General features: G+C 42.1%; 1 protein-coding gene and 1 long non-coding RNA gene across 4 annotated transcripts in view; one reads left to right on the plus strand and one right to left on the minus strand.

Annotated features, from left to right (window-relative positions):
- The window catches only part of LOC150046036 (uncharacterized), a 162,684-nt gene that overhangs the window by 34,482 nt on the left and 113,940 nt on the right, over positions 1–14,262 (plus strand). The gene's annotated exons all lie outside the window — the stretch shown is intronic.
- Positions 3,315–9,309, minus strand: LOC150046039 (uncharacterized protein C2orf78-like). The gene is made up of 3 exons (XM_090318688.1): positions 9,223–9,309; positions 6,667–7,398; positions 3,315–4,686 (listed from the first exon to the last, which is right to left on the minus strand). Exons 1-3 carry the CDS (start codon positions 9,227–9,229, stop codon positions 3,335–3,337), a joined length of 2,091 nt encoding a protein of 696 aa, XP_090174814.1. The 5' UTR covers positions 9,230–9,309; the 3' UTR covers positions 3,315–3,334.

The following is a 14,262-nucleotide window of genomic DNA, read 5'->3' on the forward strand; positions in this document are numbered from 1 at the left end:
ATACATATATCATTGTTGTTTGTTCCTAAATTGAGACATGAACTCAGGAGTTTTCTACTGCTCTTATATTTTTCTTTAAAGGCTAATGCTCTCCATTTGAGACATAATTACATTTTTGTTTTCAGCTTGCTTTGTTGGACATGGTTAATTGTTGATAAAAGTGTTATGAACTTTGTTGCTTGACTGGCTATGGACTATGCTCCTGAGATCTTTGCCTCATATATAGTTAGCATTAAAGGCCTTGAAAAATTGATTTTTGGTGGGGTACTGTATTGTGCCTTGAGCTGAGATCCTATTGCTAATGCTTAGCCTTTTCCCTCAAATCTGTCTTCTATCACTTGGGCAACTGTTACACTTCTGGTCACCTGTGATTATTTAGGCAATGTTTTAATAATAGTTTATTGCCTTTAAAAATTGTACAAAAAAGTACTGGGCATAGTGGCTCACACCAAAATCCTAGCTACTCAGGAGACTGAGATCTGAGGATTGAGGTTCAAAGCCAGCCTGGGCACTACAAAGCCGAGAAACTCTTATCCCCAATTAACCTCTAGAAAATGGGAAGTGGTGCTGTGCCTCAAGGGTAGGGTGGTAGCCTTAAGCTGAAATGCTCAGGGACAGTGCCCAGGCCCAGAGTTCAATTTCCATGACCCCTCCAAAAAATTATACAAAAGATTTGCCATTCACCAAAGCAATATTTAAACAATCGGGAACAAACTTGTCCCATCTGATTTTATTGAAGGAAAAAAAGCCTTGAATCTTTGAGCCAAAACACTATTTGGTCTTGTGCTGTGCCTCCAGCCACTCTATCACTTGAGACACACATTATGCACTTCTGGATCTGCTGGTCATTTGAAGATGAGTCTCATGGACTTACCTTGTGGGCTTTCTTGGAGTGGTGATCCTTAGATCTTAATAACTCTCTCTTAGGTTTTAATTCAAGACTAGAAACTCTCAGACCACCCCCCCGCATAAGGTATAGGGCATTCTCCCAGAAAGGGGCAGATTTGTTCATGTAAACTATTTTAACAATTGCTTTAAATGACCTAGTTTCTTTATTTTCTATTCAATATATTACTGGATTTTTTTATATTGTAAAAGTGATAAACAAGGGTGTTATAGTTTCATAAGTAAGGTAATGAGTACATTTCTTTTTAACACAATCACTTCTTCCCTCTTTTTCTGCTGATTCCCACTCCCCAGATGGAAAATTCATTTCCAACATAGTATCTAGTATCATCATTGCACTAATTCGTCCTTTGCCCTGATAATTCTGCAATTCCCATATCCTTCTACAGATCAGATGAACTTATATACCAGACAAAGGCATTAAGGCATTATTATTTATCATTGCTATTATTTTTTGCTAGTCCTGGGGCTTGGTTCAGCACATGGGCAATGTCTCTGAGCTTTTTTTATTGTATTTTATTATCAGGATAATGTATAGAGGGGTTACAGTTACACTCATCAGGTTTATTGATAGCTAGTGCTCTTATCACTTGAGCCATAACTCCACATTTGGCTGTTTTGTTACATGAAGGCACAGGCACTGTCCTGCCTCAGCTGGCTTCACATTCCAGTCCTCACAACTCAGCCTCCTGAGTAGAAGGGGTTCAGGCATAACCACCAAAGTCTGGCTGTGAAGGCATTCTTTACCACTTAACCTGTGCCCATACAAAGTCCTGCTGTTTGCTACACCTTGTAGAACTTCTCTTCTGTTCTCCACTTTTGGGGAATAGTTTCTAACAGCTGAACACAGTGAATTATACACTTAAAATGAGAGATTTGATTAATTGTATCTCATAAATCTTTAAACACAATTTATGACTTTGTACCAGGTGTCCCTCCACCCTATCTCTTTGGCTTACTCTGTACTGCTTTCTGCAGTGTGGACCACACACTCTTCCATTGCCTGTATCTTGAGTCAAGTCTGCAGAGGGCTCAGGGCTGCTACAGTGTGGAGAGAGGCCCACCGCACATGTGGGAATGTTCCAAAATAGGGGCAGAAATGGACAGCAGAAGCAGATTTTTCTCCTGCACTTTGAATGGTCAGGGAAGGCAAAAACCACCAGAATGAGGGGGAAGGATGTGGCAATCGCATATATCTCCCTTCCGCTATTTGATCGTGTCCACCCATGAGGTCTGATTACTCTGCCCACTGGACACCTACGAGCACTGGTGATCTCTGAGGGCTTCATAGCCTGGTACCCCTAATGCCTGCTGAATCTCTGAGACAAGAAGGATGATATGGCCTTGTGTATTTGAGGTGTAATTTAAGTAGCGCATCTTTCGTCCCAGGCATGGATATTCAGAAATTACCTGGTCATTTGTGGACAGTGTCTATTTTTGAGAGGAAATCATGCTGCTAGGCCTACAGCAGCTAGCCCCTGCTGTAGGATAAAGCGTGAGCCATGGGTTCCTCTGTGGGAGATTTCCCTCAGATGGTGTAATCATCTTTTCCATGACTCATCTTTGTTACCTCTTACCTGTAGGACTTCGGTAATGAATCAGGTGTGTGTGTGTGTGTGTGTGTGTGTGTGTGTGTGTGTGTGTGAGAGAGAGAGAGAGAGAGAGAGAGAGAGAGAGAGAGAGAGAGAGAGAGAGAGAGGGGGGGGGTACCAATAGTAAGGATAGAAGCTGGCCTATGTTCTCTCACAAGGTTGGTGCTTTAATGTTTGAGTCACCATCCATTTCTGGCTTTTGGATGACTTACTTGTCATAAGACTGATCATTCTGTGCAACCTGGCATAGACCAAGAATCCTATTTTCAGCCTCCTGTGTATCAATGTCTATCTCCTAGTTTTTTAGTTGTTGAATCATGAGACATGACTATTCTCTACAGGAGATGGTTTACCTCTCTGATGTAAACTATACCCACCTTCTACCTGATTTACCTTTTGTTCTTTGAACTTATAACTCATACTTCATTTCATATTCCTGTTATTAGGCTCACTCATGATTCTTCTAAAAAGTTATATATACTCTTCTCTGTGGTCTTTTTTCCTGGACCATTTTTCTTTGTCATTAATTCTACTGCTTTAACAATCCTATTCTGCCACCCAATACAGTTTTGATTCCCTATTTTCAATCCCCACTCATATCCCCAAATAACATAAAATACATGTAAAAATGTACAAATGGTTTATTAAGCATCTAGTAATTCTATTATATTCCATTGTTCAGTTTAATGAACTATTAAACAGAAAATTTGAGTCTATTGTTACTATCTAGCTAGATCAATATTTCTACATACTTATATATCCATATATATGTAAACTTAAAATTTATTTTCATATAGATAAAATCTGGTACTCAAAGTGAGATCCATATATAGATCTTATACTGCATAGCCATAGTACTGGGAAATCTCCATGTCTGTTTGTCTCTGGTGGAAAAATGGCAGTTGGCCCACAAAGGTGTTTTGGGCAGCCTTCTCACGCTCTTGCTGAGCCCGCCTTTTCATGGCTTCACGCTCTGGCCTCTGCTCCTTGCTGATGGGATCTGACACTGCTGGCCCAGGAATGTCAGGTTTCCTCCATGGAATGGGTTGGAAGCTGAAGTCTTGCAGGAGATACTGGTTTGGAGGCTTAGGTGGGGATCTGCGCTTGGTGGCAGCAGTAGAAACAGGCTTGTGCTGCAGAGCAGTGAAAGGTGATGGTTTGTGGGGTGCAGGCCTGGCGACTGCAAGCTGAGACACGCTCGACTGGGGAGGGTTGTTCCTTCCCCACAGAGTGGCATGGGTGGAAATAGGCTGAGGTGGTTTGATGGGAGCCCTGAGACATGAGCTGTCATGAGCTGGTTGGGATGCATTGAGTGGAGTAGGCTGAGCTGTGTTAGAAGGAAACTGGGCAGGGTCAGCGACCGTGGGCCTGTGGGAGGCCAGAGACTGTGGCCTGCGAGAAAGCGGTCGAACTCGAGGCTTCTGTGGGGAGAGAAAAGGCAAAGGCACCAACCTGACCTTGCCAGGTGGAGGCAGCTCACCCTGGCATGCAGAGGGGTACTGGTTCTCAGCACTCCTCTTTTCTTTCCTCGCCAGCGTTTTCTTAGGACTTTTACAGACACGAGTTGCATCGATCCTTGATTGGATAGCTGAAGAAAACTTGCTATCTTTGTAGTTGCTTGCATTTCCCAAGGCCTTAGAGGAAGACAGCTGCGTCTTCCTCTCATTCTTCTTCCCGAGCGCATGAAAAACCTTCACTGACTCCATCATGTGAATGGCTAGGTTGCTTCGAGGCCTTTTCAAGGCCTCTCGGGAAGACTCAGGGTAACTTCTCTTGCTCTTTTCCTTTGTATTGATTTTCTTTTTGTTCCCAGAATGTGTTCTTGCTCCACCATTCTCGGGATTGTTTTCTCTCATGTTTTTTCTGCTTTCCTGACCATGACTCTTATTTTTTCTGGCCCTGCTGGATGTCACATTAGGAGCTTTGCTGCTTGAATATTTGATTATGTTTACAAGAGCCCTGTCATTGGCTGCGACAGTGAAGTCACCTGCTTTCTCCTCTGGGCACTCTGGATTCTGGCGCTGGAGTTTGGCCTTAGAAGCCTCATCGGTAACCTCAAAAGCTTCACGCTTGTTCTTTGCCACTTGAACAGTGGGATAATCAGTGACACTTGATTTTTCCTGCATTAGGGTCTTATTGATGTTTTCCATGTTTTGAAGTGTTGTGTCAACTATGGATTTATCAAAATCTGTCAATGAGTTAAAAATGGAACTGAATTAAACTTCAATTAAAATTCAAGCAAAATCAAAATTAAAGTCAATAGTCTATGTCACAGTTGCAATGTCTGCAAGATCACTGGTACACTCAATTCCCTTTTCAAATATCCCTTGGTAACCAAGACTTAGCCTGCTGTTTTCCCAATTGTCCCTATTACTAGAGGAATTCTCCCCCTGATCTCCAAAATTCATACAGGCTAGAAACTGGAGAAAGTCAAAGATGGTTACAGGAAGTCTTGGGAAATTCTAGTTTCTATAGAGATCTGGGAGGCATGCAGAAGCTTTGGAAGCTTGGTTTGAATTTTTCCCAAATACTTTCCTTTTGTTACTGATTTTGCTCTAGAAAAGTCCTTTGGATTGGAGCTATTATTCTAATATGCCCTAACTAGTTGATTGTTGCTCTCTTGATTCCCCATTTATGTTCCTCAGGCCTTGGTGTGTGTGGAATGTCTGGCAGATCTAATGTGTGGATTGGAAATCACATTCTTCGGGACATGTTCATCCTCAGGGAAGTTTCCATCCTTACCAAGAAGTAAAGAAAGAGATCAGTCCCTGTATGTGATTTCCTCCGCCTCCTCATCAACACATTCAGCAGGTGCCTGGCAACTCTGGGCACCTGTTTCTGTGAGCTCAACTTGGGACCACGGACAAGACTCTGTGTCAGCAGGGGAGTGATGAGTGTTCTAGTTGTCACTGATGATAATGTGATGTCATCATTTCTGTATTTCAGACAATTATTTTAATTGAGATAAAAGTGAAAGCCATTTAAAAATCATGAAATGGGGGCCGGGAGTTTGGCCTAGTGGCTAGTGGTAGCGTGCTTGCCTAGCATGCACAAAGACCCGGGTTCAATTCGTCGGTACCACATACATAGAAAAAAGCCAGAAATGGTGCTGAGGGTCAAGTGGTAGAGCTCTAACCTTGAGAAAAAGGAGAGTGCTCAGGTGCTGAGTCCACGCCCAGGACTGGCAAAAAAAAAAAAAAAGTCATGAAATGTTTTGGACTTAAGTTGTGACTCTTTGAGTACTTGTTTCCTCTTCTCTTCACTCTAGGTTTAAACCCAAGCATTTTCCCCAAATTAAAAAAAAAAGAAAGAAAGAAAGAAAAAGGAAAAGCATAGCTCTATATAGGATACTCAATTCTTGCCACTCTGAGTATAACTTGTCTTATAGCTCAGCATAAACAAACAAAAGAAAATTTTTATGTATCTTTACATATGTTTGTGTTTGCTTGTGTGTGTGTTTGTGTTTGTGTGTATGTGCCCATCAAACACAACTACTAAGGATATCAGAGCCTTGTGAATTTTCTTGGCACTTTTGCTACGTTGTTGGTGCTTTACCCATTCGAATCATGTCTACTTTCAGGTTTTGGCTGGGTAACTGGAGTCACAGGATATGTTTGCTGGGTTGGCTTTGAATATCACCCCTCACATTTCAGTCTCCTGAGAAACTAGAATTAACAGCACAAGCCATTGGCTCCCAACTCAAAAAGTACCTGAAAAGGACATTTCCTGAGACTCCGTATATTGGCCTAGATCTCTGAATATGGGGACTTGAACTGTCACCATTCCCAAAATGTTGGAAGTGTTTTCTGAAAAGTCAAAAGAAATAGATAAAGGAATGAGAGTAATAAGTGTTGTGGTTTTGAGAATAGTTAACAGCATGTACCCCTTGACACACTTATGCTGGTCTCTTAATGCATCTCATGCGGCCATGACAGTGTTCTATATTTCTTATTTATTTAGGACAATAGTGACATTTGAACCCAGGGCCTGGAATTTGCTCTACCATTTGAGGCATAGGCTCAGCCCTCTCCTCCTCCTGTAATTGTGCAAAGGCACACTACCCAGTGAGTGCAGTGGTTGAAGCTCAGGACATTACCACTGCTCAGCTACACAGTCAGCTCTCCTTTTGGATGCTGCAATCCCATTCCCCTGGGCTGTCTTTACATACCTGGAGCACTGCTTTCTGCGATGGCTTCAGCAGACACCGAGTAGCTCATTCCCTGAGAGGAGACTGGTGGTGAAACAGCTGGAGGCTGAGCATCTTTGAGCACTAGGACTCTTTCTGATTGAGGGTTCAAGGCTGTGCTCCCCATGGAGGACATAGAGCCATGAGACTGCAGGCAGGGACCAAGCTCTCCAGAGAACAGGAGCCCCAGTGAGTGTGGGTCATAGCAATAACCCTGATTTCCTTCCCAGCAGGGAAGGGGCAGGATGTACCCTTGATTTACAATATGAGCTGGGGTCTCCTGAACCAGGCTGGCAGGCAGAGATGGATAAGGAGGCACTAAGGCATTGCCATGTGCACATGTAGTATACTGGCATGTCAGCACTGATGAAGAGATCACTGCACCCTGGTCAGTGATTGTCACCATGTTGTCTCCTCCCATGTCCCATTCCCAAACACTAGAATAGGAGGCAGCTGAGGTGGAGATCTGGCTGTGGGCAGCTCCCCCTGCCCACAGGGTTGTGCTAGAATATTGGCACAGGTAGGCACCCCCCATGAGTGTCTGGAAAGAGGTGGCAGAGGTGGATGGCAGAGGCCATGCTGAAGTGAGGGCTGGAGCCTGGACTCTGGAGAAGCTGCAGGCAGTTCCTGTTAGAGAAGAGGCTTCGCTCACCACAGGAAGAGGGAGCTGCGGAGCGTGGGCAGCTCCGAGGAACGATGAACTGTGGAAATTATCTGGGAAAAGCAAAAGTGTGATGGAAAAATTGATGAGATGGATAGACTGTGACTACCTTTGAGAAACGGTATTATTTGAAGTTTGCTATCTATGATCAGGAACCCTCTGACGTGTGAGCGTACAGTTTAGCACAGGCATAACCAGCGGTGTACCTCTGATGAACTTTTGCAAGCTGAGCAACTGAAGACACGAGCAGTCTGGTTCAAATGTTGCCTAGCAGGTACCAGGAAAAAAAAAATAGAAATACAGCTTGCTGTGCTTGAAGTGATAGAATGCTAGCCTTGAGCTAAAGAGGTCAGGACAGCACTCAGTCTCTGAATTCAAGCCCAAGTTTGGCATAAAATATAATCGTTTAAAAATCCAAGTAAAATACTGAGAATGCCTTTTCAATGCCCTCTATATAACCCTTCTTCTTAATGTTTTTATAAAAAGAACCATTTCTTCTTTAAAATTGTCAGTGGTTAGGAGCCAGATGGTTCAAACCTGTAATCCTGGCTACTCACGGGGCTGAGATCTGAGGATCCCCATTTGAAGCCAGCTGGGCAGAAAAGTCCAAGAGTTTTATCTCCAATAAACTACTCAGAAAAAAAGCAGTGGCTCAAGTGGTACAGTGCTAGCCTTGAGCAAAAAGAGACTCAGGGACAGTGCCCCGGGTCTTAGTTCAAGCCCCAGAATTAGCAAAAACAAACAAAAAGTATCAAGGCATAGCTCAGTAGCTCACTAAGTACTTGGGAGAAAGCAATATTATGGTTCGAGGCCACTGGCCTTACTGTTGTTGTAAGATCTCTTCTCAATCAAGTGAACCCATGTAGTAGTAGATCTTAGCTGTGGTCCCACATACAATGCTTTGGCAGGAGGATTATGGTTCAAATATGGCCTGAGTGCAAACTTGAGAGCATACATGAAAAAATGACTGTAGCAGTAAAAGTGGGGAGCTTGACTCCAACTTTTGCCATGCCCCATGTTCATTTCCCAGTATGAACTAGTCTATGAAAAAAAAAGAAACTGTCAGCATAAATGGTATACAGAGTCAACTGACCAAAGAAATCGTCTCAATCAAATATAAAAACAACTAAAGTGTACTTCTCTGAAAATGCTTTGTGTTCGACCATTAATTTCCTTTCTAGTGCACGAATCTAAACTTTGGATAAACTAACTTCATATTGTTTTGCTGTGAGTAGATTTCACTCTATGGCTTCTGTGTGTTGATTTAGAAACCTCTGGTTCTCTTCAATGCTCCATTACAAACCATCTCTCTCTTTTCTGAAGTATCCTCGTGTTCTTCATCTCTTCCATTCTTTCCTATTGTCTCCTCCCTCATCTTCAAGTTTTCTCCTTCCCTCCTGTTCTGGTTATACTTTTTTTCTAGAATAACTGCCTACTGCTAGCCAGATCACACTTCCCTCTCCCAATTTCTCTTTTTACATAATTTGGACAAAAAGTAATTGAAATCCTTGGGAATTATTCTTTAACCACCCATTTGATTTATTTATTTAAAGTAGAAATATTATTGGTCTGATAATGGATGCTAGTATAATGTTTTCTACCCCTTCTAGATTTTCCTTCTCAATTAACATGGTTAACATTGACCCTTTGAAGAGGATGGTAGGTCCTTTGTCCTCATGTGGCAGACAAAGCAATAGATTTTTTTTTGAGAGAGTAAACCATTTGGTTAAGTCACATATTAGGCAACTATGTCAGTCCAAACTAAATTTAAATGTCCAGATTTCTATAATCTATACTTCCCTCATTACGCAAAGCTTTTTTCTAAATTTTGGGGTGGTAACATCTAAAGGAAAATCCTAAGGAGTTTCTCTCCTTACCTGACATGGTAGAGAAAAGGTCCCATCAAATGGAGACACAGGGATGAGGAGGCTACAGGAAAGGAAGTGTGAGTAGCTGAACCTAAGAGAGCACGTGTCCAGTAGGAAGCTCACTGGACACTGTTCCACTGGTCACTTGCGATGATCCAAATTTGTTTACAAACAACTCCATGGAAACCCCAAGATTCTACTAGGTGGTGATAGGCTAGGTGGGAGAATGATGTCATCTATTAAGGCAGTTTAACAGCATGAAGCAGCCAATGATGAGATTCGATTAGAAACAAGAAGGCTGAATATAGTAGAGCATGGTGGGAGATCTCTAACAGCTCCTAAATGGTTGATCTCTGAGGAGGTGAGGCCCTGAAAATTAGATGGGTCATCTCCTTCCATATAGTGTCTCATGTGGATGACATCATCCAGTGTCTCTTACAAGTTCATGAATAAAGTTGTTTATATTTTGTCCATCATTTTTCACAACTAAAAGTGAACACCGTAATTGCATATTGTATGTACATACAGTTAATATTCTTGGGAAAGAAAAATGTAGACATTGAGGTTGAAACAAAGTTCTAATAATTTCACCTGATTAGTAAAATTGCTAGAATGTTCCAAAGTCCAAAGAAGAATCGAAGCGCTCTGGGCGGCTCGGTTGAAAAGGAGGATGAAGTTGATAGAGGCCCCCTTGTTATGAATGTTGAGATTCATAGCTCTTATCCTCTGGGTTTTGTTTTGCTTGACTTGCTTGGCCTGGGTTTGACTGTGCCAGGTGGAGCTTACAACGAACGTTCTTCTGGTCTTTTCTCCTTCTTTTCCTTTCTTGGAAAAAAATTGATTTGTGCAATTTTTTTTCTTTTTTTTTTTTACTGATCCCGGGGCTTGAGCTCAGGGCCTAAGTACTATTCTAGATCTTTTTTGCTCAACGTGCTCTATCATTTGACCACTTGTACAATAGTACTGCCTCAGTTTCTTTGGTTGTTAATTGGAGTCAAGGGTGTCAATGTAAAAAGCAGTAACATTGATCAAGATTCATTGTAATCAGAAACTGTCTTGTTAAGGGTCAACTCTTTTGTATAACTGCAGAAAGACAATGGGGAAAAAAAGAAAAAGGAAAAATAAGAGCTTCACAAACATTTCTGATCTGGCTTAGAATTGGGATCCTCAGATCTCAGCCTCCCGCATAAATCTGATCACATAGGTGAGCTGCTGCTACCCAGGTATTCTGCATTCTTACAATCGTGGATGTTAACTTCTACACGCAATATATTCTTTGTAGTGCTTTGGTGCTTTGGAAAATGGTCCCTGGTCATTAAAAGAAAACAGGAGGTTGAATGCCCAGGTACCCTTGTTTTATTCTTCCTAACTTTGGACACATTTCTTTTGCTCATCATTTGACACCCCTGGATCTGGGGTCATGCAAACATCACCCTCTGGGACTTTCATATGCCAGAAATTTTAAGGACATTTTCTCTCTATCTATGTGTGTATCTAGTGTAGCAGTTACTGTAGCTTCCTTCCCCTTACAAACAACCGCTACGGAATCTTGAGCCTCTTGCATTCTGTCTGCCTGGCCTGAGTGCTGCAAGAACAGAAAAAAATAGAGAGCAAACTAGAGAAAGTACACATTGGTGGAATGAGGGGACAGGAGAAAAGAGAATCATGTGGAGGTTGGTTTTATTGTTTGTTTTTTGCCAGGCGTGGGGCTTGAACTCAGGGCGTGGACACTGTCCCTGAGCTTCTTTTGCTCAAGGCCAGTACTCTACCACTTGAATCATAGAGCCACTTCCAGCTTTTTCTGTTTATGTAGTATGAAGAATCAAACCCAGGGCTTCATGCATGCTAGGCAAGCACTCTACCACTAAGCCACATTTGCCAGATTGTGGAGGTTGGTTTTGAGACTTTGCATTTTTTTTGCATTTTTTTATTGTAATTAGTAAAAGGGTTACATGATATTTGCCAGATAGAAGGTGCATTAATTCACATACATTGATACCCTTTCACATGTCTTGGTACCCGTTTCCCTCCCCCCCCACACCCCCCACCCGTCTTGGTTTTCCCCCCTTCCCTATCAAATTTCAAATATCCAAATACAAATAAATTCAATATATCAGATAACAAAGTGAGATACTATAACAATATGAGATAACCAAGGGACAGCAAAGGAGATGAGAGACAACATAGTACATTAAGGACAACAATCATTCGTTATATGGCTTTTGTTTCAATATCCTGGAGGTCCTTTCAATTAGCTTCATACTATATGGCCTTATGTATCAAGATTTTGCTCTATTGCAGATCTCTGCTAGTAGAGCCCAAGGTTTCTACTGATTATGACAAATGAGGGAAACCATTGAGCCTAAGTTCCTTTGAGTCTGGCTTACTTCACTTAATATGATTTTTTTCTAAGTCTTTCCATTTCCTAACAAATGGGGCGATGTCATTCTTTTTGACAGCAGCATAGAATCCCATTGTGTACAAATACCACAACTTGTTGATCCACTCATCAACTGAGGGACATCTAGATTGGTTCCATATCTTTGCTATGGTGAATAGTGCTGCAATGAACATTATTGTGCTAGTGGATTTAGTATGCCCTTGTTTCTGGATGGTTGGGTAAATGCCAAGTAGTGGAATTGCTGGGTCATAGGGGAGTTCTATGTTTAGTCTTTTGAGGCACTGCCACACTGCTTTCCATAGTGGTTGAATGAGTTTGCACTCCCACCAACAGTGTAGTAGTGATCCCTCCTGGCCACATCCCCTCCAGCATCTGTTATTATTCGTTTCCTGATCCTTTTATTTCATAGCACTTTTGAAAGTGAAAGAGGTTTAAAAAATATGAAATGCCCGGGGGCTACTGGTTCACATCTGCAATCAAAGCTACTCGGGAGGCTAAGGTCTAAGGATTGCAGTTTGAAGCCAATCCAGGCAGAAAAGTCCTCATGAGACTCTTATCTACAATTAACAATTAACTACTCAAAAACTAGAAGTGGTAGAGCATTAGCCTTGAGCCCAAATTAATTTGGTGACACTGCCCAAGCTGTAAAGTTCAAGGACCGCAACCAACAAATATATATACTTTTCATATTTCATACATATATATGACTTGTGGTATGATTCAGTGGTAGAGCACTTCCTAGATGTAAACCAAGCCTTCAATCCATGAGGCTTTTGGGGGACACTCCATAGCCTAACCAAAGCAAGGACCAAAAGGAAAGGCAGAAAGTGTTTCACTTTGGCTTCGTGTTTATGCTTTCTGTAGTTTTAAAACTGACCTGTCCTTTTCAGAGAGGTAAAAGTAAGCCACTTTCTGTTTGTGGCTCAGTTGAAAAACGCATCCTCCAGCCCCCAAGTTGATGTACTTCTGGAGCCTTGGAACGTAGCCTTATTTATAAAGCAGGTCTTTGCAAATGTAATTAGTTGAAGATCTCACAATGCAATCATAAATCCAATGTCTGGTACCCTTCTAAGAAGAGACACAGAGAATTCCAGAGGAAAGAAAGTGGCATCAGTTGGGAGCTAAAAATGAAGGGCATCTGGGGCTACAAGGAGTGTCAAGAGAATATCAGAAAGTCAAGCTTAGTGGGGCAAATGGTGGGGGGAGGCGAGACAGGAATGGAGAGAAGAAGGGTGAAAGGCAAGAGCAGGGGGACAGATGTGTGGATGGCACAGTCCCCAGACTGTGGCAATTCTGGGAGGTGTGGAACCTTCGGAGAAGGAGCTCAGCATAGGAAATTGCAGAGTACTGTGGGTGAATCCTCAAAGTGGATGTTGGAAGGACACTGGCCCAATGTCCTCCCTTTTTGACCATCATGATGTGAGCAGCTTCCTCATTTATACTCATGGCCATGATATTCTACCTTCCCTTGGGCCCTAAAAACAACAGGCCCAAGAGCCCTGACCATTGACTGAAACCATGAACCAAAACAAAACCTTTTCCAACTTTTAGGCAGACTTACTAAAGTTATCTGTCACAGTGACAGGAAGCTGATTGGAATAGGAAAAATAAAAAAGAGAAGAAAGCTGCCAAGGAGCTGGATGATGAGAGAATCTCAGGTGCCTCTGGTAGAGATTGGGTACCTGATACTAGCAAAAGTAAAGAATAGAACAAGTTGGAGGTGGCGAATGTAGTTCTGAGTTTCCAGAGAACATTCCTATGGAGTTGCTCATATCAGCTGGTCAGAAATGCTTGGGGTAGAAAGAGGTAAAAACTAGGAACTGTCACAGGGAGACAGGGACACAGATGAAGACTGGAGTGTGCTGGGACCACCCTGCTGGAGCCCACACAGAAAGAAAGAAAGCTCAAGGACAGGGCTCTCAGAAACAGGAAGTAAAGATATGTAGTATCACAGCACAAAGCAGCATGATAACAAGCCAGCCCCCGAAGCATTACAGTGTTAGAAAGAAGGGTTCTCTTTTGACATTAAATGTTAATGTTGCTAATGAGTTTGTACCATTTGTCTTTCAGAACACATCTAACAATATTACTAATGCGAACAAAATACACTCCACAGCACAAAATAAATCATCACCCCAAGGAGAAACATGAGACTCAACCATCCAAGATAAACACAGGAAACAGGGCACTAAATTGGATTTCGAAAACAAACAGGATTTCCTGTTAGCAAAAGAAAGTATATAAAAAGACTCTCCTAAATGTTTAAAAAACATCTTTCATTCTAGATGTTACTAGGCTATCAGTCAAGGGCTATTTGATTCTGATCGATGTGGAGAAAATCCATCCTATCCTCTTTCTACAAACTTATCTGGCTCATTTGGTGGTTCTGTAACTGGGTCATAAAATGGCAACGTGGCTGTTTAATTGTGTGTGTGTGTGTGTGTGTGTGTGTGTGTGTGTGTGTGTGTGTGTGTGTGTGTGTTTATACTGAGGTTTGAACTAAGGGTCTGAGTACTATCTCTTTGCTTAGAGTGCTCTAGCACTTGAGCCATAGCTCAACTTTTGGCTTTTTTCTGGTTGATTGTGTCTCACAGACTTTCCTGCCTAAACTGGCTTTCAATAGCAATCCTCAGATCTCAACCTCCTGT

The sequence above is a fragment of the Megascapheus bottae genome, chromosome 26 (assembly GCF_031878675.1).
Source record: "Megascapheus bottae isolate mThoBot1 chromosome 26, mThoBot2.hap1, whole genome shotgun sequence".
Lineage (NCBI taxonomy): Eukaryota > Metazoa > Chordata > Mammalia > Rodentia > Geomyidae > Megascapheus > Megascapheus bottae.